At 39.3% G+C, this 27,897-nt stretch overlaps 1 protein-coding gene across 1 annotated transcript; it reads right to left on the bottom strand.

Moving 5' to 3' along the window:
• Nucleotides 1–42: 42 nt before the first annotated feature.
• LOC135475715 (E3 ubiquitin-protein ligase MIB2-like) lies at nucleotides 43–5,695 on the bottom strand. Its single transcript, XM_064755648.1, has 7 exons — nucleotides 5,562–5,695; nucleotides 4,867–5,023; nucleotides 3,898–4,052; nucleotides 3,225–3,351; nucleotides 2,244–2,346; nucleotides 711–820; nucleotides 43–231 (listed from the first exon to the last, which is right to left on the bottom strand). Exons 2-7 carry the CDS (start codon nucleotides 4,936–4,938, stop codon nucleotides 43–45), a joined length of 756 nt encoding a protein of 251 aa, XP_064611718.1. The 5' UTR covers nucleotides 4,939–5,023; nucleotides 5,562–5,695.
• Between the last annotated feature and the right edge of the window lie 22,202 nt (nucleotides 5,696–27,897).

The following is a 27,897-nucleotide window of genomic DNA, read 5'->3' as shown; positions in this document are numbered from 1 at the left end:
CCTACAGACTCTCAATCGCATTGTGGCCAGACGACACCACTTTTACTTTTTGTGACAAGATTCAGCAGAGCGGCGTATTTCGTCTCTTATGCGTGGGTCGTTGATCAAGTCCATGGGGGTCTTGCCCTGGTGGTTACGGTGTGTGAGGCTGGCCCCATGCTGTACCAGGTAACAGGCGATATCAGCTCCAGTCTGACTCTCATTCTGGGTCATGTTCAGCTCAGTTCGGATCTGAAGGACACAGACGTGTGCACTTATATGCTTTGCCTACTCATTGCTAAAATTTACATTATTGCCCTTAGCTAGATGAACTGCTTTGTGGCATGCTGTACATACTATACATTATCACCTAAGTAGGCAGTTTGCTGTATTCTAGATGGTATATGCAGCTTGCAGTTGGTAGTGTATACACAACCATCGTTCGTGAGGAATTCAGCTTGACAAGTGGTCATTCGTTTAAACACAAATACAAACATCAGACATCGTACACAAACGTAAAATTCGAGTAAATTGATCAAAATGCTGTCCATAAGCAGAACTAATAAGGATGATATTTGAAGGTGGGAAGGTCTGCAGCAACCTGTGAATGATCGTGGGTTTCCGCCGGGCTCTGCCCGGTTTCCTCCCATCATAATGCTGCTGGCCGTCGTAAGATGAATAACGTGTGCATTGAAATTGCCAGTGTGATTAACTGATCTTTCGATACTTACTGCTTTGAGTATGGGTATGGCTGTTTCAATCTCCGTGGTAAAGTGGTGCCTCATTAGGGCCATGTGTAAACAAGTGTCACCGTCTTGATCTTCAGCAGTCAAGTCAGCGCCTGCACACAAGTAATGATAAGACACGAAACCTGGCAAGATCCAGCACAGAATCCTACAGACTGCGACAAATCATTGTTTACCGCAGCACAATGCGTCACACAAAACAAAATGATTCACTACGACATACGGTACAGAAATCAACAATAAAACTTGAAGACTAAGAAAAGTCAATGTTGTGATACATAAGAACCTGGGCTCGATGTCTGATACAAGCTACAATACCAAACAAGAGGGTTTGTATGACTGTTGCGCATTGAAAGTTAGCGTGACCATTACGTTGGAAAGCAAAAAGGTTGGATAATGTAACCTCAACACATTACATACTATCGACACCTTTGCCTTAGAAAAAACAAGACGGTTAAGTAGTGTTGTGTAACCTTAACCATGCATGTACAAGCTAGCAAGACCCTTACCTTTGCCAAACAAGAGGGTTGCGTAGTGCAGTCGAAAGGAATGACTTTAATTTATAGCAAACAATATGGATATAGTATTTACATGTCTTGAATTTGAGAAACGAAGAGTTCAATTTTATATATCTACTGCTGCATGCATCCGCATTAAATCAGTCACTTGCCTACTATTTAACTGGATACTCGGTTTATTAATATCCATCAGCTATCGGATCAACGGGTCGGTTATTTGTGTCTTTTAGATAAAGATAGTAAACATAGCTACATATGCGAAGTGACTGGCTTGATAAAATGAAGATACAGAGAGGCATGACCCTGTAGTACAGATACAGTACTCGTATCTCTTATCTGGAGATCAGAAGGAGGCTCAGCAGAGGTATGACCTTGTAGTACAGATATAGTACTCGTATCTCTTACTTTGTAATCAGATGGAGGCTCAGAAGAGGTATGACCTTGTGGTAAAGATATAGGGCCTAGCACTCGTATCTCTTACTTTCTAGTCAGGAGGTACAGGAGACGTATGACCTTGAAGTAAACAGTATAGATATTACTCGTATCTGTTATGTTTGGGCCAGAAGGAGATTCACAAAAGGTATGGCATTGAAGTATACAGTATAGATAGTACTCGTATGTCTTACCTTGAGATCAGATGGAGGCTCAGAGGAGGTATGACCTTGAAGTATATAGTATAGATAGTACTCGTATCCATACTTTGGGGTCAGGAGGTACAAGAGACATATGACCTTGAAGTAAATAGTATAGATATTACTCTTATCTGTTATACTTGAGCGAGAAGGAGGTTCAGAAGAGGTATGAAATTGAAGTATACGGCATAGATGGTATTCGTATCACTTACCTTTGGATCAGAAGGGGGTATACAAGAGCTATGACCTTGAAGTAAACAGTGCAGATATAGTTCGCGCACCTCTTACCTTTGGGTCAGAAGGAGCTACACAAGAGGTATGACCTTGACCCATAGTAATGGCATACTCATAGTAGGCCCATCTATTACCTTTGCTAACAAGAAGTGTTACAACATCAGAGTATCCTTGAGACACGGCCAACAAGAGTGGTGTAGCTCGTTGGTTATTTCGACTGTTGATGTCCGCTTGACCCTGACGAATAAACATTCAACAACGATAGATACCGACTTGTTTTCATCTTTTAATATACCGGTATTCATTTACAGGAATCTTCACTCGAGTTCTGGATAGTCTGGAAATAACATTTACTTGCAGTCTTATTTATTTTACAAATTTTATTCGTACGATAAAAAAAAGGACAATGATGTGCTAAACCCGCAGGGAAAAGTGTTATGATATTTACACGTATGCTATGTTACTGGAGTTTAATTGATGTGTATACACGGTAAGTATGCACAGTGGAGTACACATTAGGAATGTGTTTTTCGTTTCACATGTTAGTTATTTTATATTGTATCTACGCACTGCTGCAAAATGACATTGATGTCAAGCGTACACTTGCATGCAGATGGGAATCCAAATCAACTCTAATACTAAAAAAAGTCTTTCTCATAAAAAGTTTTACCCATTCTATTTTAGTTTCTCTTCGATGTAACTCGAAGTTAGGTAAGCACACATCAATTTCAAAGTAGATAATTTAAAATATCTATATTTAGGGATGTATCAGCAAATTGTACAAGATTAATGATAGGTTATGAAGTGTTCGTGTAATGGCAATTGATTGTGACGATAATTTATCTATACACCGTACAAGTCATTTATTTAATTAGCAGACATTATGTTCAAGATATTTCATTTCTGGACAACGGTCAGGAAAACCAACAACCAGCGTATGTACCTGACCAACCTCCTGACTCCATTTTCAGACACAAGTGTTTTTGTGTCCGGCAAAATCATACGAAGTCTGATATTGCAGTATATATGCATGAGACACTAAAATAATATAAAGCCATTTAACGTTTTTATAGACTACAAATAATTTCATTATCTTTAGTGGTTTTGGTACTTACTACGGTGAGCAACGTCTCACAGATTTCTTTGTGGTCATTAAAAGCAGCCAGATGCAGGGCAGTAAACCCATCTTCTTTCTTGACGTCAACAATTTGCCGACTTTTTTTCAGAATCTCCTTTGTTGCTCTGCCCCAAAAAAGACAGTTAATAGACATTTATTATTTCATAATACCGTGTGTCTTATCACACGAAAAATTATCTGTTTCTTCCACATACAGAATATAAATATGTTGTCCACTTCCTGCAGTCTATCCATACATGGGGAGCAATCGGACAATTAAATAACATTTTATTTGAGTCCCAGTCCAAAAGTCTGAAAACACCAGAGGCAATTCACCGTATAAGAAGAAGGATTATCACCGTGGTATGTATTATAAGGTATACTTATAACAATTCTATCCTTCTTGCTCTGTCCTTCAAAGCTATTTTCAGTATTTCCCTCATTATGACAGCAAAGGTTCCACATTCAAATCTAGATATCTACTATAACGGGGAGGTTTACCTTGTCATTTTGAGGCGCAGCACCTGCTTTCATGTCATGTTACCATGGGTATCTGTTATGCTCAACTTTAATATTTTAAAACTGTGTAACATATCTTCGTATGGCGATACCAATTCTAAGAACTTAAAATATTTTATCAAGAGAAGAATGAGTAGGACTCATTTACTCACAAGTTACTCCCCTGCAATGCTGCTAGGTGTAGAGGATTAAATCCTCTGTTGTTTTGGATGGTGAAGTCGATTCCTGGATAGTTCACGAGCAGTTCTATGATCTCGTCGTTCTCTCTCACGATGGCATAGTGAAGTGCTGTATCGCCATAAGTATCCTGATAAAAAGGTATAAAAGTACAACCCCTAAATATACATATATTTTCTTTTTTTACCAGAGCAAATCTTAACAAACAATTAAGATATCAAATTTTATATATAACATTGTCTGGGTCTAGTGTGGACACCTTTTCCAAGCATACGTATTTGTATACTTATTTTATTTTATTTCATTTGATACTTTACACCCTGCTAAATAATATTTCACTTATATATGTTTTATATTTATGTCAGGAGCATTTGTGGAGGAAATATTCATATTGGTTACATATGATTCATTTTTGCTTGGTGTTTAACGCCATGCTAAAGAGTGTTTCACTTATATGACGGTGGTTAAGGCACTGGATGAAGGAACCTAGAGTGCTTGGAGTAAACCCCCGCCATTCCCTAGATACCTGACAAACTTCATTAAAGCCCTAGCAGAAATAGCGAAACCTGGATTCGTACATGCGACTTCAATAGCCAAGGGCACAAGTCTCAAGCCAGCGCTTTAAACATCTGAGTCCGTGTTGCTAATCACCAGTGTTGAGAGATTTTAAAGCCACTGGGATATTTTCAAAATTTAACTGCATTCATACACTCATCGAAAGAACAGAAACCAAATGAATAGTACACACAGTAAACCTGTAATGGAATAAAGGCGTTGTTTCTCAAAACGTCTTTAAGCAAACAGGTCGGATAAGAACATACCCGCGACATGCAACAGGAACGAATGTGGGTTGCCTCACATCCTCTCAGCAATGCGTACAACGTGTTTGTCGAAATAAAATAAAGATAATAACAACCTCACCATACTGTAATAGACCACTGTACCTGAATGTTGGCATTGCACTTATGTTTTAATAGAACTTTCACACACTGTGGGTGTTTTTTGTTGACTGCCATGTGGAGAGCAGTGGCGTGTCTCTTGTTTTGGACATTGACATCAGCGCCCTTTTTGAGTAGAAGCTCCACTATTTCTGGGAAATTTCTGTCAATAACCAAGAAAATACAGGTCTACATTGATCAAATGTGGACAAAAAAATGTTGCTTATTTTGGGGCATCTGGCCTGCAGTTCCTCCAGCTGAGCAATGGTGTCACACGTTCGAATGCAGTTCCATTTGGTGTTAAGGTAACACATGTTTTAATCTTCACTGGTTTCTGGCTACTTTCCTCCACCCATAAACATGCCCGATGTCATAAAAATGAAAAAGTGCAGTGGTGAATCCAAGCAAATGAATAAATAATATATAATTTTGATATACTGAAATTAGATTAACATTCAATAAACTGCTTCCGAAACTGCCAAGAGGACAATGCTATTCCCAGTTTACTGACACTTTAATTCATCAACTTTAATGAAGAACATTACATTATCGAACCATTATTTGCCACGAGTCTGTCGATCACATAATAAAAAACCTGTATAAGATGTAAAAATGTGAGTGTGAGATATGAAGCTGTGCGTGCAACATTTGAAGGCATGTGTGAGATTCGAAAGTGCGTGTAAGACGATGGCACTTCATACTTGTAGGCGGAAAGGTGGAGAGGCGTATCCCCGTCTTGGTCTTGCACGTTCGTCTTAGCACCAGCCGTCAACAATATCTGAACGATGTCCGTGTGACCCTCATGACAGGCCACCTGTAGAGCAGTCAGATTGGAACTCGTCTGATCCACCTGACCAACACCAACCACACCAACAGGAGAGGAAATAAAAAATGCAATCGCAAAAATCAGTATCTTTGCATCTTTGAATTTTATATGCCAGCAACCAATGGGTTATCAATGAATGTTTCGTGTACATTCCGCATTTTGATAGACAAAGAAAACTAGCTCAGGACAAATTAAAACGCAGATCTTTTCATAGTTTCTTTTAACTTTAATTGATTACAGTGGTCTGTGACCTCTCACACAGACATGATGTGTTCATTTTTCAACCACAAGAGAGTGGCTAAATTCGTTGTAGCCATGTTACTCAGTGATGGGGTACGGAAAAATACGGTGTCAGTAACCCCCACACAGCCTCGGCTACATTATACGAAAATATACACTTCCCCTTTCGTGACCGTTGCTGTGCAATGAAAAAGTACACTATTTCGTCTGATGTGGGATATCACCATTTAGCGTACTAATTTAGTCAGAGGTGGGAATCCGACTCCTGCGCTTTGCCGATTTGCTTGATGCTAAGCAACATACTGCGAATACACGTTTGCAACGAGTATCCAAATTTCCCCTTTATTTGCAGTTTTTCTGCTTTTCTTTCTGGAGGGATAATTATGAGATGGAGAAGGAGGAAACTGTTTGCTTGGAAGTGGCCATTTAACAGTGACTTTCTTTCTAACAATATCTACAGAATTATACAAAGCGCAAACCTGTATCGTCGTCGTCGTCGTCGTCGTCGTCGTCGTCGTCGTCGTTGCCGCCTAAGGTATTGTTGATTTCCTCGCACCAGAATGCAGCTTGACGGGTTGAAGGTCCACACTTGTCCTTGAACCCTGACATGGAGGTCACCTGTGTCAAACACTTTTACCACGCACCCCTCCTTGTTCAATGTCTACAATGACAAGGATTCTACGGTTGAGGAAAGATGGTGTCGGACTTTAGATAAAGAAGGTGCATATGTATCAAGTACATAAAAAGAAAGGTTAAAATAGAGTTTTTTACGCCATCACCAGTTCCTGCCTCCTATCACTGCGTACACAGTGACCATGGCGTTATTCAAGTCTTCTTACCATGACGTACACCCGTCGGACTGACCGTCAAAATCATCCACACATGCATGGAGAAAGCCTATAATGATCGCTGTTCTACAGCTTGACAGCTAGCAATAATATTAACTTTAAAGTTTCAAGAATATGTAAAACAATGAGCTTTTTTCAAGGTAAATTTTCTCACTGATCTCATCACTTCAATCCATCCTCCATGGCCCTCCTGTTCGTTCTTCACTTTCTCCACATCATCTAATATGCGAACCACGTCATTCACGGAGAACGACTGCACCTATAGCCACAAAAAGTCATATGCAGAGGTATACAATCTTCTGAGTATGTATGTATGTATGTATGTATGTATGTATGTATGTATGTATGTATGTATGTATGTATGTGTGTGCGTGCGTGCGTGCGTGCGTGCGTGTGTGCGTGTGTGTTTGCGTGCGTGTGTGTGTGTGTGTGTGTGCGTGTGTGTGTGTGTGTGCGTGTGTGTGTGTGTGTGTGTGTGTGTGTGTGTGTGTGTGTGTGTGTGTGTGTGTGTGTATGTATGTATGTATGTGTGTATGTATGTATGTATGTATGTATGTATGTATGTATGTATAAGCTGCAATTGTTTACCATCCTTGCAGACTTCTTCTTTTTTGCAGATTAGCTTGGGATGCAGATCGAGCTATCCGTTGAGAGATGTATAACTCTTTCCAATGTCGTGAAAACGGTTAGAATACATGGAGATTGAACAATTAAGAAGAGGCTCTATTGATTGCAATGTTGTATTGCGATCTGAAACGCAGCTACAGGGAGAATGTTTCAAGTTTTCTCAAACAAGCAAACAACTTATGTCGCTTACCATATGCAATCAATCAAGAGGCTTATGTCCGGCGGTAGTTTTGGCCGCCGGGAGATTTGTCCATGGGCTTTTGTCCGTCCCCCGTTCATTTCAAATATTTGAGTCAGATCTAGACGTGGGTGGGAAATGTAAACAAGAATACTGAATATTCATGCATAACGAACTAAGGTAACACAACTGGCAATAACAGTTAAATTTGTCCAATGGCATAATTATAAAAATAGACTAAACATATAACGAATACATTTTAAAAAAACCCGAATAAGGCCAGACGAAGCAACGGTTCGTATTCTGGTTCGAGGATATAAAAACACAAACACGCAAGCGTTCAGCATGCCAAAGCGCGATCTAACAATTTAACCTGATTAGACAGTCACTGGCGGCCTAATGTTCCAATTTAGTCCTCTCCAGAGGTGGATGTAAGACGAATGAAAAAAAAATAGGTCACCATCTCAAGAAGTACTAGATTATATCTCGAGTTTCTCTTCGTTGAGCTCTCACCATGAGAATGTGAGGTCCAAGTGATAATTTACTCTCAGATATAAGCAATGTAGACTCTGCTTCTAGGACTACTTTCATGGGTTCGTAAGGGCATTAAAGCCCTTGATCAGTGTTAAGTGCCCTCTTATACCAGAAATGCAGAACACCGTTTTAACTTGCATGTTTGGAAATATTATTGATACAACGCCGCAACTATCTTTTACAGATTTACAGCTCGGGTGAAGCCCATGACCGTCAGCAGGTTGCTGGAAGACCTTCCCACTTACGGCCGGAGAGGAAGCCAGCATGAGCTGGACTTGAACTCACACTGACCGCATTGGTGAGAGGCTCCTGGGTCATTACGCTGCGCTAAGCAACTCAGCGAGACCAAAACTACACGTTCATTTTATTAAGTAGCTAGTCAGGCACGTGGCGTAGTTAGGAGTAGTTATTTCCCCAAGGCTCTTTCGGTTTCCATTTTTTTCATTTTCCTGGTTCCCCCATCCCTCTACCTGTTTCCCATTTTTCTCTGTTCGGTATTCCAGTCCACTACCCGCATCCCTCTTTCTTTTCTGAGTTTCCCCATTTCCTCCTTTTCTTTTCCCTTTCCGCTTTGCCTTATCTTTGCCCTGTTTTCCCTTTCGTCTACCCGGTTTTCCATTTCCTCTGCCCTGTTTCCTTTGTTTTCCTCCTCCGATATCCCTTTCCTCTCTAAGGTATTCCTCTTTCCCCTGTCCGGATTGGCTCGCCTTTCTCAGAAAGGCATCCCCTTTCCACTTCCCGGTTTCCTCTCTTTTTCCTGTCCGGTTGAACTACCCATTCCTCTGTTCACTTTGGCCTAGTACAGCTAGGTTTCCCACTTTCCTCTGCCCGGCTTCTCCGTCATCTCTGTGTGGTTTCCCATGTCTCTTTGGTGTTTCCTTCCAAACCTGACTGACGTCACCACACTATTCTACAGTACATGTACGTCCTAGACCTGCTCTGAAATGAATCGATCAATAAACTGAAAAAACTGACCTTGGCCTGCTCACGTTTTAAGCTACAGTGTGCTTTGCTTCTACGCTCTGTATAAGGACAGGCAATTCATTAACATATCTAATCCGCAACAACGGACATAGCGTGAAGGACAGATGAGCCATTAAGGTGTCTTTCCTCTCGTGTATTTACCATAAAACATCTAAAAAACCTATAATGTAAGAATTCTTGTATTCAAATCAGATCCAAAAACTGGGATTATTTCAATACTTTTTACGTTATGCATTGCATGCCACTGACTATACCTAAGGCGGATGTGATATATAGGTTACAATGATTAAATAGAATCTGAGAAATATGACAGTGAATAAATTGTGATTGAATGCAAGTTTAGGATATTTATAGTCCTACCTAATGGAGCGAGGACAGAAGAGAAATCTGTAGACTAAAAGAAAATATATTTGTCGGAGATGAAAGAACGTTTTTGTCTTCACATGGCTGAGTGATTACAAAAGGGTGTTGCTTTTGTTTTTGAAGATGAAAGGAAATGCCCATAGTAGAAAACCAGTAGCTAAATGGGTATATAATTGCAGTGAACTGTGTATATTTTTCTGATTAAAGAGTTGCTCTCCACTGCACCATTATTGTATTCATGAATGATTATATGGTTTAACAGTTTTATACATATTTTCGCAAAAGTTAGTCTGCGGTTGTGCATAAACCCTATACAAATTCACGGTATAGAACATAGAAATTCCCAGCATATCATTTATTTTGGCATTCCAAAGTTAATGGATAATGCATTTTTTGCTAATCTGTGCTATTAGACAGGTTAAGCAATTCGTGAAGTAACTATGAGTAACGAGTGACGTCATTGCTATTTGTGTAAGACGGCACGCCTGGCAAATCTAGGCTGCATCCTCTGCTCGTTTTCTACGAGCTGATCGGTACTTATTCAAAGTGTAATTCCGAACACTTGGTGGATCTGGTTATTTGAAGGTAAAAGACAAATGAAGACAACTTACTCTTGAAGCATTATTCTGTTGTAAATAGTGGTATTTTTGTTGACAAGAAGTAGAAACTAAAACGAAAATTGCTGGTATTTTATGCCTGTCACTGGCATACGGGCATGAGTTTTCAGGTAACATTCTGTCAGAATTCAACACCGTTGGAGAGTAAGCATCTTGTACAATGGCTAGAAAACTCCCAGGCAGTGATGATTCCGATAAAATATCAAACAAAGAAACAAAACCAGCTCAAAAATAATTCAATACACACAACTCAATAACAAAATTTCTAAGAAAATACAACGGTATGTAGACCCATATGCTTAGGAACACAACAAATATACAAAGTAAATACGAAAACCAGAAATCTCAGTGATAGAATGAAACTCCTATATACTGGTCCAGGGATACAGGAACAACCAGAAAATCCTGGATGAAGATGTCACTGGTAGGCCTCTAGCGGTGACACAATCCAAACTTTCCAGGGTTGCACAAACAGAACTGCCGGTCAAGGCAAGGCATTGAAAAGGCGGTATGACTCTCCCCCCCACTACCCCCCCCCCCCCCCACCACCAACCACACACACACACACACAAAGAAGAATAATAATCTATGCAGGAAAATGTCTCAGGAAAAATGCAGTAAAACATATGTACAAATTGGACTATAACTGTTTGGATCTGGATTATAAAAATGTATCCACATGCATGGGACTCTCTCCAGATGCATGGGACTCTCTCCAGATGCATGGGATTCTCGCCACATGCATGGGACTCTCTTCGTGGGGAATTCCACGACCATCCGCAGGTTTGCTGCAAGACCTTCTCACGTACGGCCGGAGAGGCAGCCAACAACACACAGCGACCGCATTGGTGAGAGACTCCTGATTCATTGCCCTCTAATAGTAAGCTGACCGTTTTGCTGTTTCAAGACGGGCGATGATTTCATAAAAATCAAAGCTCACTAAACATTGTTTTTAGCTTGAAACCCTATTCACGTTGACCATACTTGGGATATGTTGCACGTTTCATAGAACTACTCGAATATCTGATTAATGAAGTTCAGCAGCGTCATTCATCAATAGCATGTGGGCATCCCAATGTAAGCACTCTGTGCTTCAGTTTGCATAAGAATTTTGCAGTGTAAACTAATAGCATTGTACTTTTTGTGAAGCCCTGAAACTGACCATTCCAGCAAATGCATTATTGTATCAAAAATGAAATTAAAAGTGTGCATAAATTGCACTGAAACTTGCTCTTTCATACGCCAAAAGGTTGAGAAAATAAGGTATCCACATACTATAATGCAGAGTATGAAGAAAAGCAAGTTTTATCCTTTACATTCAGCAAACGTTGCACAGACGAGCTCCTGCCGGTAAATAATCCATGTTTACGCGGTGATGAAAACATATCCGAGTTCAGCCAGGAGACTGCTGCTTCCCCAGATGACTTATCTGGATTTGTATATTTATAAAAACGATCGGAGCTTTCAATGTTAATATGAACAGTTGAAATAAATACGTAATTGAGATACTTTTGCACTCTTTCTTGCTTTATGATCTTGCATTGTGTAAAATACACCGTTGGTCCTTAAAATATTTCTAAAGCGTGGTACACTACGTATTGGATTGACGTATTGGATATTATTTATTTATTTATTTGATCGGTGTTTTACGCCATACACAAGAATACTTCTCTTATACTGCGGCGGCCAGCACTATGGTGGGAGGAAACGGGGCAAAACGCAGGGGAAACCCCCGACCATCCGCAGGTTACTGGAAGACCTTCCCATGTACAGCTAGAGAGCGTATTGGATAGTATTAAACACGTATGACTATCACTTCCAAGTAACTATCTTCCGTTAAACTTTTGACCACTTCAAAACAACGTGGAAAATGTAGGAAACTATAACATCTTCTGTGCTTCAAAAAGCGTTCTGTTGTGCGTCATTCTTTGTTCATTCTTTGATGGGCGCTATTCGTGTAATTCAATTCGCGCATTTCAGTCATGTAAGTCAGAATTTGGAAGCAGTCTTTTGTTTCCATCACTGTTGGCTCAAAGTGTGTCAACTGGAAGATATGCCGTGATTGGGAACACTTTGTCTGCATGTTTTATTTATTAATTTGATTGGTGTTTTACGTCATACTAAAGCATATTTCACTTATACGATGGCGGTCAGCATTATTGTGGGAGGAAATGAACTGATGTAACAAGCTACTAGTAATTCAAAGATAAAATATGGCTTCTAGAGCATTCTTCTTAGCCACCCATGTACATGTCGATAATTTACACAATATGACCTTGTAAATATGTCAAGCATAGGAAATCGGTGGTTAAACATTTTTGAAACCCTTTCAGTCCTGTATTTATTGATACATTTTAACGATTTTAGAAACAGACAAAAGTTCCAAATTTTTTTTCAACGAAGCAAGATTCAACTAAAACAGATTGCCCCCACGTAATCGACAAATATTGGAAAATTGGATTTCTTCGCACGTTGATCGCACAGTGCGACAAATCCGTAAAGGATAGAGAGAAAAATAAGACCCAATTTTTGATCAGCGTGTAAACTTCGTCATATAGCACACGTTTAATATTCAAAATCAAAGATTTTTGGTCACATGACAGATTCGGTAATCGGTGTATTTTTACAGTTTTGAAGATATGAATGTAGAATTTGCAAATGTAATTTGTCCGAACGGGGTGTATTTGCATATTGAATATCAGCTCAATCGAATCAACCGCTCTCAAGAAAAAGACATCTAAACGTTTTTAGCGATGTCAATATGGTGGCAAAAATAGATCACGCATGTACACATTGGCATACTGAATGCTATTACTGTTATGTTTCCAGGGTAATTTGTAAAAGGTATACCATTGCTTCGGTTTCGATGACGTCATTTCTGAGTTGCAGAAGTGGTCACTCCTTGCCTTGTGGAATCTAATGCTGTTTCCTCCGCAACTCTAGAATTATTTGTAAAGGAAATACAAAAACGTCCAGTTCTGATGATGTCACTTCCGGTCGGTTAATATGACAATTACGTTTATATGCGTTTATTTAATAATCCACAGTGTGGCCGCAATTTTCTTGCATCATATGACTGAAAAAATGTCAACTACGACACAAAACCCAAGCAAACATACATACATATAATAGAGTTTCAAACTTCCTAAATCCCTGCTTAATCCTAATTGCGTGAAATATAAAATATATGTGTAAATTCATAATAGGAAAAGTAATATTTTACATTTTAACCTTTAAATTCCGACTGGTGTGCACATGTTCTTGCTTATGCCTTAGGAATGGATCTTGCGATTATCGACTTGGAACGCCCTTTACGGACTACGAATGGTATAGGAATGTCGGACTTGACGCTTATATTTAGATTATGTGATTGTTTCTTTTTTCAATAGTTCTTAGTTTTCGATTTTCGAAAGATACAAAGTTTTACGAAAGAGAATTGTTGGGATTTGTCAACAAAAAACATGCACTGTTTTGAATATTCAGCAATGGAGGCTGTTAACGTGTATCCTGTGATGGCTTTGAGACAATCTAACTAATGTAGTGTATTAAGGTTCGATTCTGAAATGTTAAATGGTTAAGCTGTTGGTTATTTCATGAACATGTGAAAGAAGTCAGCGATGTATCGACACGTTAAGCAGTGTACTTTACAACTTCTACTTAATCATTTTAGTAATTTTATTGTAGATAATACAGTATACATTATTAACAAATTTTTCTGTACGATAATGGACGACTTAAAAGAAAAAAAGTTAGAAAAACTACTTATTTTGGGATATGACCAGCTTTTAGTCGTATGTGCGTTTGGATTTTTACGTCGTACTCTATAATTTTTCAGTCATATGACGGCTAGGAGTGATTAGGTATCTGTAACATTAAAACCTGCTGTGTCTCCTTGTGACAGGCCGAGTCCATGCTGCCAAGTTGCTGAAATATTATGCCGAAGATACCAGTGGCGCCCCTCCCAGTTACATTATACTGACGCTGTTTCCTTGCTCTAACCTCTTACTGCTGTGGGCCATGCGAGGCAGCAACATGCACCATTTTTAAAGTCTTTGGTATATGCATGACATGACCCGGGTTTGACATAAGCGGTTCAGTGAGTATCATTCCGTCTCTTTGTTCCTATAATTATTTTCTCTTCCCCACTGAGAGTTTATTTTCATGTCTGGTTGTTAATGGGAACATTGTATCCCTTCAGTGAAGGATACCGTTCATCCTATGCTTGTTATCTTATGCATATCGTATATAAGAAGATTATCTGCCGGAGACTAGTTCATACTAGAAGCTGTACTCTGTAATTCCGCCTCAAAGATGATGGGACGTCGACGAAAAACAAGAGAGTTTCATCAACGAATCCACCCACCTAGATAACACAGGGTTTAGAGTGGAAAATGGTTCCCTCATCAGATTATACACCAACAGTAAAATAAGCTGATTCTGGGAGAAAATCCGGGAGACACAAATTAGGAAACCTGAATGAAAGCTCAATACATATAGGGCTGTACGAATGATAAATTAGCGATGCTTAGTAGACTCTTGATGTGTCCTGATTCTGTGTTAATCTCCAGTGTCTTGAGAGATTAAACTGGTAAATACTCCAAGCCTAAACACACCGCACGAAATGAATGGAAGGTTTAGGCAGAAAATGTGGGATACATATCGATCGAGTGATCGTATATGGAAGTTGTAAAAAGAACGCCTTGTTGCATTACTACATCGTCACTGGGGCTGTCCGGCTCTTGGCGGGCCTCATTATGATATCATCCAGAGACACTTTGGGCTATCCGTCTTTTAAAAGATCTCATTATGATATCGCCAAGAGACGCTTGGGACTGTCGGGTTTTTGAAGGCCCTCATTATGGTTCCCCTGAAAGGCAATTTGGGCTGTCTGTCTTTTGAAAGACCTCATTATGATATCCCTGAGAGACACACGGGGCTATCTGGCTTTTGAAAGGCCTCATTATGATATCCTTGAGGGACACTTTGGGCGGTCTGGCTATTGAAAGACCTCATTATGATATCCCTGAGAGACACTTTGGGTTGTCAGGTTTTTGAAAAACCTGATTATGATATCCCCGTGAGACACTTTGGGCTGTCTGGCTTTTGAAAGACCTCATTATGATATCCCTGAGATAAACTTTGGGCTGTCTGGCTTTTGAAAGACCTCTTTATGATATCCCTGAGAGACATACGGGGCTGTTTGGCTTTTCAAAGACCTCATTATAATACCCTTGAGATACACTTTGGGCTGTCCGGGTTTTGAAAGACACACGAAGCGGTCTGGCTTTTGAAAGACCTCATTATGATATCCTTGAGATATACTTTGGGCTGTCTCACTTTTGAAAAACCTCATTATGATATCCCTGAGAGACACACGGGGCTGTCCGGTTTTTGGGGGACGCCACTATGATATCACCGAGATATACTTTGGGCTTTCCGGCTTTTGAAAGACCTTATAATCATATCATTGAGAGACACTTTGGGCAGTCTGGCTTTTGAAAGCCCTCATTATGATTCCTTGAGAGACACATTGAGCTGTCTGGCTATTGAGGAACCCCAGTATAATATCCCTCCAAGAGACACTTTTGGGCTGACTGGCTTTTGAAAAACCTCAACAAGATATCCTTCAGAGACACTTTGGGTTGTCTGGCTTTTGAAAAACCTCATTATGATATCCCTGAGAGATACATTGGGCTGTCTGGCTTTGGGAGATCTCATTATGATATATCCGAAAGACACTTGGGAGCGCCCGGCTCTTGGTGGAATTCATTATGGTATAATCGAAAGACACTTGGGAGTGTCCAGCTGTTTTTTGGACCTCATTATGATATCGCTGAAAGATACTTCGGACTGTCTCGCTTTTGAGAGACCCCATAATAATATCACCGAGAGACACTTGAGATTGTCAGGTTTTCAGATGACCTCGTTATTATATCGACGTGGTACAATTAGGACTAACTGACTTCCAGAAGACCTCATTATCATATCACTGACCTGTTCCTTGCCGTAACAGGTATGACAACTTTGGTTGTATACCAAATCTCATTGTTCCCTGTAGTGTTTAAGTATCACAGTTTTAGACTGCATGAAATCACACGGTTCTTTGACGCGAGAATTATAATAATCCTTGGTTGTATACCAAATCACATTGTTCTCTGTTCTGACACTGTATGAAAACATGTAGTTGTGTGCCGTGACAAAGTATGATCATCTTACACTGTATAAAGACATGTAGTTGGGTGCGGTGACAAGGTATGACAACTTTGGTTGCATACCAAATCCCATTGTTCTCTGTCGTGCTTAACAAGTATAAAGAGAAAATATGCATAATATAGAGGGGTAATTAACAGGTATAAAGATACCCCCAAAATGAAATTTTTTTAACAAAAATTAGGGGGCATATTTTTCTTCATTTAGCATATAAACATAATCTTTGTTTTGAATTCCTTTTCATGTTTCATCTTTTAAATCTATTTTCTTGTTTGGTTGTGGATTAGTCTTGGTGGAAATGGTGGAGTTTCTATAATTGCGCTTTTCTCAATTCCGTCCATTTATAAACCTGGTTTGCCAACCTACTAGTAACTCAGTAATGAGTTAAGACACCCGCGAAATGAATAAATAAACAATAACAATCAAAGGTACAAATAGATAAATAATATCGTATAATATATCTTAGGTATATGATGAGAGTGTCAAGTTTACGGATTCAAAATACCTGTACCAGAAAGGATAAATGTTGTGCACATTTTAAGCACTCATAACGGGCGCTCTTAAAACTGGAACCTGTCGAAAGGGAGATAAGTCACTTTAAAGACAGACACTTTTAAAATTCATTTATAAATAAATTTTTGAGACCAAACAATTCGTGAACGTTTTATCTTGACACAGTTCTGTGTATTTATTCTGCTGGAGCCTGGCACGTCTTGATATGTGTAGCACACGGCGTAAATCGACACCCTATAATTGCCGGCTGATTTGGCTAGCGCCACTGTCGTTACTTCCAGCTGGTGGGTACACAACGGTTGCAGCAATGTTCAGATAATCAGGTAATAATTGGACAGTAATGATTGTCTGCTCATATATAACGTGTGAAGAATGGCCTTCAGGAAGCTGTGAAGTGTTGAGCGCATCTCTTTATCACATGACCATCTTCATTCCAATGAAATAAACACGTGGATAATACGCTGTACTGATAGAGATAATACAAGCGTGGACTAATTTCATCGCCGTTAGACTGTAATCAATATTTCAGGTCGATAACATTGGCTTGTTCTATAAAACATTGTTCCATTGTTCCGTTTGCAATCAACGAACTTTTATTTACACATGAGAACTAGATTATTTACACTAGATTTTCCTACCATCATTTTAGTCCACTTATATTGTTTAATTCACTCCAGGCTTTTCTCATTGCAATATTGTTTAACAAATGTACCTGTAGTCCTATGGACGGTTCTGATAGCTGTGGACCTAACTTGGACATGCTCACTCCCACTTAGAAAAAAAAGCGATAAGGTGTTCAAGTTATTATGGCGACATTAGATTGATTGCAGCAATAACACTAACAACGTTTAGTGACCAGATGAAAACGAAGAGTTTTACAACAAATACGTTCATAAAATTGAAAAAGAGTAGAAATAATATCGTGGTACAACGATAAAGTAGGTTCCTTGACAGGACACTATTGTATCAAGATTTATATTTCGCGTGGCATGCGAGAATACGGGCTGGCCGCTGTTAGTCAGGCGGAATAGTGATTTTTCACGGATAAAAATCATTAACAACGAACGGCAAGGCAGTTGACTGTATGTGGATCTCCGATAGATGGCATTTTCTGGTGTCTCCTGTTGGATGAGGTGGACACAACACAGTGCTCGTCTCGGCTGCAGTAACGACCGTGGCCAGGTGCGCTGTCGCATATATATAGCGCGACCAGGTAAGGTGTTCCACCGGCCATCTACCAGACAGCCCATAGGAGAGGTATCTAGCGCAAAGGAGGCTCCGCTGAAGTCGGTAATTCGCTTGGTAATCAACATCCATCTCCAGCACTAACCAACTACAGCCGTCTCTGACTACCAGCGTCTGTCCAATAGGAGAACTTTCACCGGTAACTGAAACAGAAGACGCTATTGCACGCCTGGACGCTATTGCTAAGCATCACTTTGTTACACCAATGTCAAAAACACACCTATTTACGGTGTTTGTTGTCACTTGCTTTTGAACGTTGAACCACGTTGCTGCAAAGGGGACACTAGTATCATTTTTAGAACGAAAACGATTTGCCACCAGAGATAAAGCTAAGCGTGACGTACAAAAACATGTATGTTGAGATTCCACAAAAGTGTTTAAATGGAAATCGCAGCGAAATCGGCTAACGGTTACGCTTTTACAGCCCATCTAACGACATAACGGCAGTCAGTGTAGATCAGTTCGGTGTCATAGTCAAATATACGTTTTAACCTGGGGTGAGGGACCTCTTTGGACGTGATGTTCAACGTGCCACTGGATGCTTACAAATTCAAGTGTAATGTGTCTCCATGATGAAAACAAAAGCTTGACAATAACGACGTGAAATATGATTGACTACACAGAATCAGATGTTAACCTAACGTGGATCGAGACGGAGTTTATCAAAGAGCAGAAGTATGCTGGATTGTTCATTGGTCTGGATATCCTGACAATGATAGCTATCATCGTCGGGAACGGCATGGTGCTCTACCTAGTGATGCGCTACAAACGTCTTAGAACGACGACAAACATCTACATTATTTCGCTGTGTGTTGCCGGTAAGTTGAGTCGACAAATTATTGTAAAGTACAATCCTGTATGCTGGTAGGTGGTTATGTGGTTATGTTTTACGTCTTTTACGTCCTAATCAAAAATATTTCACTTATACGACGGTGGCTAGCTTTATGGTGGGATGAAACCAGGCCACGACCATCCGCAGGTTAGTGGATCTTCCCACGTATGGCCAGAGAGAATGAATTGGACTTGAACTCACAAGTCTTTGGTGAAAGCCTCCTGAGTCAATGTACCGCACCGACACGCTAACCATTTTGTCATGGAGACTCGTTTTTTTCTACAAACAGTTGCATTGTATATCATTATGTGGTAGTAAATTTATATTTACTTATTTGATTGGTGTTTTACGCCTTAATCAAGTATATTTCACGTATACAACCATCGTGGTGGGAAGAAACTGAGCAGAGCCCGTGGCAGTAAGTTATTTGATAAACTTGTATAATATACCATAAAACATCGTGTGTGGGGAAGACTCTTAACAATGACAGCAATCAAGTCAATGGATAAGTTTTGCATTGTACCAGTGTATTTCAGTGTAAGGTAAATTGATCCGACAGTCATTTGTACATTATACACCTGTTACACGGATACGTGTCATTAGATGATAAAACTGTTTGCCCTGTCATAATCAACATATTACCACTTAGTGCCATATCGTCTCCTAATAAACCTTATGTCTAAAACTTATGTAGCTGAGCGTTTAGACAAATTATGTAGACAAAAAACTACAGTACACGCGAATTCCCAGAAAACATAGATACAACATTTACATCACAGAGCTGTTTGTAGGTCGTAACTTCACAAAGACTAATAATTAAGAAAAAAATAAAAAATGGACAAATTTGCAGCTGGTAATGTTTAACGCGGATATTTTTCAGGGAAGTGTTAAGCATCTATGCCTCGAAACAGACATTCGTATACCATCCATAAATCAATATGGGCGTTCCAGGTCAATATTGGAAAGGCCAATTCCCAAAATGACGTCTAATATAAACCACCAAAGAACTAAGGAAGTGTATAAAGCACGAAATTATGACGGAATCACTCAAAGAGTAGCAGTTAACATTTTAACAGTGATGTTGAAAAAGCGCAAGGTATGCTTCAGGCGAACGAGTGAAATCAGTATTCCAATCGTGTACCTTGCTGGTATGTAGGTTAACGAAAGTAAAATATTTGTCTCAGTTGCGCTTTGATTGCAAATGTATCCAATGTGCCGATTTAATTCAGCATGATGAATATATTTCCACTAGCCCCGGGTCAAGCTGAATTAGACACAATCATGAAGCAGAGTATCGGGATTCTGGAGCTCTGGTCATATTTATTTATAAGAGAATTATATTCACAGTGAAACTTAAGAAACTTGGAGTTAAAGTGCTTGATGGAATAACCTTGGCACACTAGTTTTTGTAGGAATAACTTGTGACGTTGATTGAAATCGTCACAATATATGACACTCATGATCATGAATGGTAACCCTTGTAAATAGTGGAACTGCAGAGGGCTTTGTTGCCTTTGACGTTCATGTAGCGGTCAACAATTTTATTAAACACTGATACAATTAGTGATGAAATGCTATGAGTTAAATCTGTGTGAGGAATAGTAGTATAGAGTGCAGAAATCTGAAGTAGAGATTTCCTTTTATTGTACGTATATTTAAGAGTCTAATTCTTTAGGGAGACGTTTAGAGTTTTTAAGAAGACACATACAGTTAACGCAAGAGTTGTTTGCAAGTGCACACAGCACTTTTTCCAAAATGACTTTTACTTTGACAAAATACTTTTTGTAGTGCCTTCGTTAAGAGAGTAGATATAAGTTTGGTGGTGCAGCTTCTCGACCCTACAAATTTTCATTGTATGGAAATTTGTGCATTTTTGAATCCAGTAAAATTGTGCTATATGGGTGTGATGTAAAGGTAAGGATATAATCCTTTGTTTGAGAAAGATCTGATGTTTTTTAAACAGTTCCTGCAGAGGAATGGTCATGATAAAATACGTTGATGTTGCGGCAGTTGTTGTTAAGTTTCTCGACAAAAACATGATAGTAATAATTCTTGTGGATAAATATTATATTATTATGAGCTGTGGGATATATGAAATTGCCATGTATTCCCAAAGATTTTTCCTTATCTTCATACTTATGTAAGGAACATAAATTTTCTGTTACGTAAAAGCTGTCCACAAAATCTTCAATAGCTTTGTTTTGGCTTTGGAAATTCAAAAAGAAAGATTGAAAAATTTTCGAAAAACCTCCAAATTTAAAAGGAATAATGTTGTGCCTTTGTACTTACGCACCCGTTTTGCGTAAATCAGGCTGCCTTCTGGCTACGATTGAAGAAAAAGGTGACGACAAACCGACTGGCAAAGTTTCGTGAAAGTGCACATTGCAAATTATTACAATCAGGTATCAAAAACAATGCTGCATAATGACTGACTGATAATTTTGCTGGAATTTAACGCCTTACCATAAACTACCTCACCTATACATCGGCGATCTTCGTCAGATGACAAGCGTCCTAAGAAAGCTGGATTCATTCTTCGCCACGTACTTGACGAAGTCCCGGAGTTAACAACCAATCAGCGAAAGCTGGGCTCTTTCTTCGCACCGTACTTGACGAAGTCTCTGAGTTCACAACCAATCAGCGAAAGCGGGATTCCTTCTTCGTCATGTACTTGGAAAACTTCGCCAGCTCATAACGAATCAGCGAAAGCTCGATTCGTTCTTCTCACTTGACAAATCACTTGATAAACCTGCTGATTTCAATCAAACTGTAAAAAACATAAAACTCTTGATACAGAATCGACCTGATGATAAGAGCTGGATTTCTTGTAATGCATAGGGCGGTATTATACTATTTGTGACACATTTACAGTACTGTATACACTATGCTCTACTGATCTGTATTCAATGACAGTACAGGGCTCAACGATACTGTACTGTTCTTAGCTCAAGGACGGTATTTTGGGGTGTTTTCTTAGCTCAATGACAGGGCTGCACAGCACCATAATGTACTGTTCTTAGTTCAATGGCAGGACTGTACAGAACCATAGAGTACTGTTCTTAGCTCAATGACATGTACGGCACCATAGTGTACTATTCTTAGTTCAATGACAGGACTGTACAGAACCACAGTGTACTGTTCGTAGCTCAATGACAGGAGTGTACAGCACAAAAGTGCGCTGTTCTTAGTTCAATGACCGGACAGTATAACATCATGCTGTATTGTTCTTAACTCAATGACAGGACTGTACAGAACCATAGTGCACTGTTCTTAGTTCAATGACAGGACTGTACAGAACTATAGTGTACTGTTCTTAGTTCAATGACCGGACAGTATAACATCTCACTGTATTGTTCTTAACTCAATGACAGGACTGTACAGAACCATAGTGCACTGTTCTTAGTTCAATGACAGGACTGTACAGAACCATAGTGTACTGTTCTTAGTTCAATGACCGGACAGCATAACATCACACTGTATTGTTCTTAACTCAATGACAGGACTGTACAGAACCATAGTGCACTGTTCTTAGTTCAATGACCGGACAGCATAACATCACACTGTATTGTTCTTAACTCAATGACAGGACTGTACAGAACCAAAGTGTGCTGTTCGTAGCTCAATGACAGGACTGTACAGCACAAAAGTGCACTGTTCTTAGTTCAATGACCGGACAGTATAACATCATACTGTATTGTTCTTAACTCAATGTCAGGACTGTACAGCACCATAGTGCACTGTTATTAGTTCAATGACAAGACTGTATAGAACTATAGTTTACTGTTCTTAGTTCAATGACCGGACAGTATAACATCACACTGTATTCTTCCTAACTCAATGACAGGACCGTACAGAATCATAGTGTACTGTTCTTAGTCCAATGACAGGACTGTACAGAACCATAGTGTACTGTTCTTAGTTCAATGACCGGACAGCATAACATCACACTGTATTGTTCTTAACTCAATGACAGGACTGTACAGAACCATAGTGCGCTGTTTTTAATTTAATGACCGGACAGTATAACATCATACTGTATTGTTCTTAACCCAATGACAGGACTGTACAGCACCATAGTGTACTGTTTTAGTTCAATGACCGGAGAGTATAACATCACACTGTATTGTTCTTAACTCAATGACAGGGCTGTACAGCACCATAATGTACTGTTCTTAGTTCAATGACCGGACAGTATAACATCATGCTGTATTGTTCTTAACTCAATGACAGGACCGTACAGAACCATAGTGCACTGTTCTTAGTTCAATGACAGGACTGTACAGAACCGTAGTGTACTGTTCTTAGTTCAATGACAGGACTGTACAACATCATACTGTATTGTTCTTAACTCCATGACAGGACCGTACAGCACCATGGTGTACTGTTCTTAGTTCAATGACCGGACAGTATGACATCATACTGTATTGTTCTTAACTCTGTAACAGGACTGTACAGCACCATAGTGTACTGTTCTTAGTTTAATGACCGGACAGTATAGCATCACACTGTATTGTTCTTAACTCAATGACAGGACCGTACAGCACCATAGTGTACTGTTCTTAGTTCAATGACCGGACAGCATAACATCACACTGTATTGTTCTTAACTCAATGACAGGGCTGTGCAGCACCATAGTGTACTGTTCTTAGTTCAATGACCGGACAGTATAACATCATACTGTATTGTTCTTAACTCAATGACAGGACCGTACAGAACCATAGTGCACTGTTCTTAGTTCAATGACAGGACCGTACAGCACCATAGTGTACTGTTCTTAGTTCAATGACCGGAGAGTATAACATCATACTGTATTTTTCTTAACTCAATGACAGGACCGTACAGAACCATAGTGTACTGTTCTTAGTTCAATGACCGGACAGTATAACACCACACTGTATTGTTCTTAACTCAGTGACAGGACTGTACAGAACCATAGTGCACTGTTCTTAGTTCAATGACAGGACCGTACAGCACCATAGTGTACTGTTCTTAGTTCAATGACCGGAGAGTATAACATCATACTGTATTGTTCTTAACTCAATGACAGGACCGTACAGAACCATAGTTTACTGTTCTTAGTTCAATGACTGGACAGTATAACACCACACTGTATTGTTCTTAACTCAGTGACAGGACTGTACAGCACCATAGTGCACTGTTCTTAGTTCAATGACCGGAGAGTATAACATCATACTGTATTGTTCTTAACTCAATGACAGGATCGTACAGAACCATAGTGCACTGTTCTTAGTTCAATGACCAGACAGTATAACATCATACTGTATTGTTCTTAACTCAATGACTGGACTGTACAGCACCATACTGTATTCTTCTTAGCTCAATGACAGGACTTACCGAACCAGACTGTGCTGACGTAGCTAAATGACGGTACCTACAGGAGCATACTGTACTGTTCGTAGCCCAGTGAGGGTACTTTACAAGGCCGTATTGTATAGGTTTTATATCAATGATGGCACTTTAGCTTAATGACGGTTCTGTACATAAGAGTACTGTATTGTGCTAAATGCCAACCTTGACTTCTGAGCTAATCGACTAGTAATGACATCTGTCCACAGGTAAAATAGCCCGATCAAGCCCAGAATGGCAATCCCTGGAGTCAGGCTGCAGTGATCATGTCCACCAACAGTAACCTGTATTGCAACCTGGACGAGAATCCAGTGACAAAACGCCGTTAAGGCCATTGTATTAGGGAACGGCAGAGTTAAATTTTCCCCAGCTGTGCCCAAAAGAAAAGAAATCTGGGATAATAGAAATCGTTTGTTTGATGAAAAGGCATTTGTAGAAGAGATCTTCAGTTTGTGAAACCTCAGCGCCTTCTATTTTGTTATAAAGAGCTTTAACTGTCTAAAATTGTCAGAGCTTGAATAATTAAGCACTGAACTAATATCAAGCATCTTGAGTGTTGGTTATAAAAGGTTATTTCCCGGCGAATGTGGAATGTAATATTGTAATAAAAAGCTGATCGCTTTGTCTAAATTACCGCACTCTGTAAATCGCTGAAAGCCGCCAAAAAGGTGAAACACCTGTACCGGCAAGTCAAAATGTAGGAAGAAACTAACTGAAGAAGAGAACGGTTACTTTGTTTTTTTCCCCACTTCTCTAAACAAAATCAGTCAAAAATACTTAATGAACTGGTTGTTGTTATGCACTTTAAAAGCAAGGATGGGTGACCTTCACGAATGAAGCCAGGTAAGCGAAGTAATTTCTACCCCAATTACTTGATAGAAAATCTCTGATCATGTGTGTGATTAGAGGAATCTACAAGCGACAATCCCAAACATATAAATGGCCAAGAAAACTAATAAACGTAATTGTTATGGTTTCTTGATATATCGACATTTTTCGTAACTGATTTCTCCTTCTATTCGACCGTGACTTTTTCATAGAACGTGTCCTTCAGACAAAGACTTGGCAATGCTGGGTCTGTAGGGAAAAGAATAAACGGCAGCCCTTTGTTTGTGTGGAATGGATTTGTAGACGAGAGATTCGGTTTGAAGAACAAACATTGCTCATCGACTAAGTTAGGATCTGTTAAGTATCTTAAGAACGTGCTGACATGGATTTATTCGTTCGGTTAAGTGGGAAGCCATGTCTACTATTTCACAACTAGACGGTTTTCTCACGTCCTGTGACGTGGAAGCTGTGCTGACATAACATACTAGAAATGTAAAGAGGAAAAGTCATACACGACGAAAAAGAAACTTACAAATGGATAGGCAATTGTTGAATTTATCGAAAGATATGTTTTGTTTCAATATCTGCATTCTTTTGTCAATGGCACTTCATAAGATTAAAGTTAAACTTAAATGACTCATTTAACACTGTAAAGATCACGAAGAGTGACTGCACTTATAGGAGTTAGATATATCCTGCCAGATTTATAAAGTGTTAATGTTTCAACACTTTTTAAAGGTGTTCATATTCCATCTCCATTGAAAGAGCTCAATTTTGTTAAACTCAAGTTTCAAGTGTTGGTTTAAGATCTTCATTAACCACTTATAATGGAGTTGGACGAGTGTTAGGCATTAACACTTTATATAAGTTGTCAGATGGAGTGACTGCAGTTATAATATAATTAAGGGTTAATGTTTCAGCACCCTTCAAAGGTGTTCATACTCCAACTCCATTAAAAGTACTGAATTTTTTAAACTCTGTTTCAAATGTCCGTTTTTAGATATTGATTAACCATCTTTTAATGGAGTTGGAATGTGACCAGTTGGCGAATGTTAAAACATTAACACTTTTTAAAGTGGGAACATAACTCTTATAAATACAGTCGCTCCTCGTGACCTTTACAGTGTTAAATGTAACACTTCAGTTTTAAGAGTGAAAGTTACCAGTTTAGGCCACATACGATGCTAGTGATGCGGGCAAATGGAAAGTCTGACATTTAAGCTATAAAAATGCAATATGTTAAAAAGTGGAGATTTAATTATTTTCAATGATTCTACACTCTTCGTGACATTTCCATCTTGTTTAATACCTCTCTAGATGAGCGATATACTGACTCATAATCATTACCCTCCAATCATGGATCAAAATTTTAACGCACTATTGCAGAGCGTTGCCCATGTTATCCCAGACATGTGTCATTTATCGACAATCTCACCACGTGGACAAACAATCCCAACACTCAGACATGGGACACACCCTGGATTTCGCCCCAGTCCAAGCACAGATGAACAATGCCTTATCCACGGGTTACACATTCTGATTCAGCTCACCGACAGGACGGCGAGTTCCTTCCACTGGTGCAGCCATGCTCAAACTCTGCTTCAGATAAGATAACCAGTTGTTTAGGACTTGTCAACAGGAAACCAGTGTCTTACTCCACATTCATTAATACCGATAATGCTTTGAAATTGAAATTTGCAGGATACTTGAAGAAAGCTACAGCGGCTGCCTGTTAAATGAGGATAATGTAACTGCTGATATCATTTCCGTGCCAATTGTTGCACTTATTTTTGTTCTTCAACAGTTAATGGATTTCACGCTAGGCGCTATATAGGCATTATGTAGAAAAACAAACAAAACAATGCATACTATTGACCGTAAAGGTATGCGCTGTTACGGGTCGATATATGAACAACCACTCAGCGAAATACCAACCATGCAATACAAGGGCACATGCGCAGCTGTCATAAGTTAGACATGTTAAGTGGCAAACTAATGGAGGATCAAGTTTGCTTAGTGTAGAAGTGTAGATTATCGCCGTGTGTGCTCTACAGAAAGCTGAACTGATTTCTGTAACAGTCTACGAAAATGATGATGATCTTCCTGTTAGTGATTTACAGAACACTTCATCACGATCTTAGAAAATGTACAGAAGATCATTCTGTTGGCGATCTAAAGAATGCGCCAGTTAGTCACAATGTTATGATTTCTGGAAATCTTCCTGTTGATTTATGTTGTAGAACGCTTTATTCACGATCATGAGCTTTACTATTGTGCAATAACAAAATCTCATCAGTCAGCTATATGTGAATTCTGAATTTCTGGAATTTCTGGAATTTTTTTACAAGTAATATCTGGGAAATTCAGGGATCAATATAGTCAACAGTGTATTGATATTCCAATCTTTATTAAGCTCAATGGTTCTCATTTATCACACCGTATATATTAATGATTTGATAGATTTAAATTACCTGTATAATATAATTAACGACATACAGCACACAAAGTAAAACCAGAGCGGCAACGACAGTGTGAAAGCTGGCAAATGGTCACACGCAACCAGTGAAATACGGTCTCTTGTCAATTTACCTCTGTCAGAGTTTTATTCTAACTGTTCATCTAAATGCATAAATCTTAGCAATTTACACGCCCCCTAACAACATGGCTTAAGTAGAATTGGGTAAACAAATTCAGTGATGTTAATTGCAAATTATTAGACGTCACTGGCCTAGAATTACTCAAATGCTATGTTATCATCACAATTAACATACAATCACATTAAAAAAAATGCAAAGGCACCAGGCCTCAGGGATGCTTAGTCCACC

Source organism: Liolophura sinensis, chromosome 9 (genome assembly GCF_032854445.1).
Source record: "Liolophura sinensis isolate JHLJ2023 chromosome 9, CUHK_Ljap_v2, whole genome shotgun sequence".
Classification (NCBI taxonomy): Eukaryota; Metazoa; Mollusca; class Polyplacophora; order Chitonida; family Chitonidae; genus Liolophura; species Liolophura sinensis.
This window is presented reverse-complemented; position numbering and strand designations above follow the sequence as displayed.

Coding starts and splice junctions, on each gene's coding strand:
- LOC135475715 (XM_064755648.1), bottom strand. CDS start 4,938: ATGGCAGTCAACAAAAAACACCCACAGTGTGTGAAAGTTCTATTAAAA. Junction 3,352..3,897: donor GCATTGCAGGGGAGTAACTT/GTGAGTAAATGA, acceptor TTTTTGGGGCAG/AGCAACAAAGGAGATTCTGA. Junction 232..710: donor CCATACCCATACTCAAAGCA/GTAAGTATCGAA, acceptor TGTGTCCTTCAG/ATCCGAACTGAGCTGAACAT.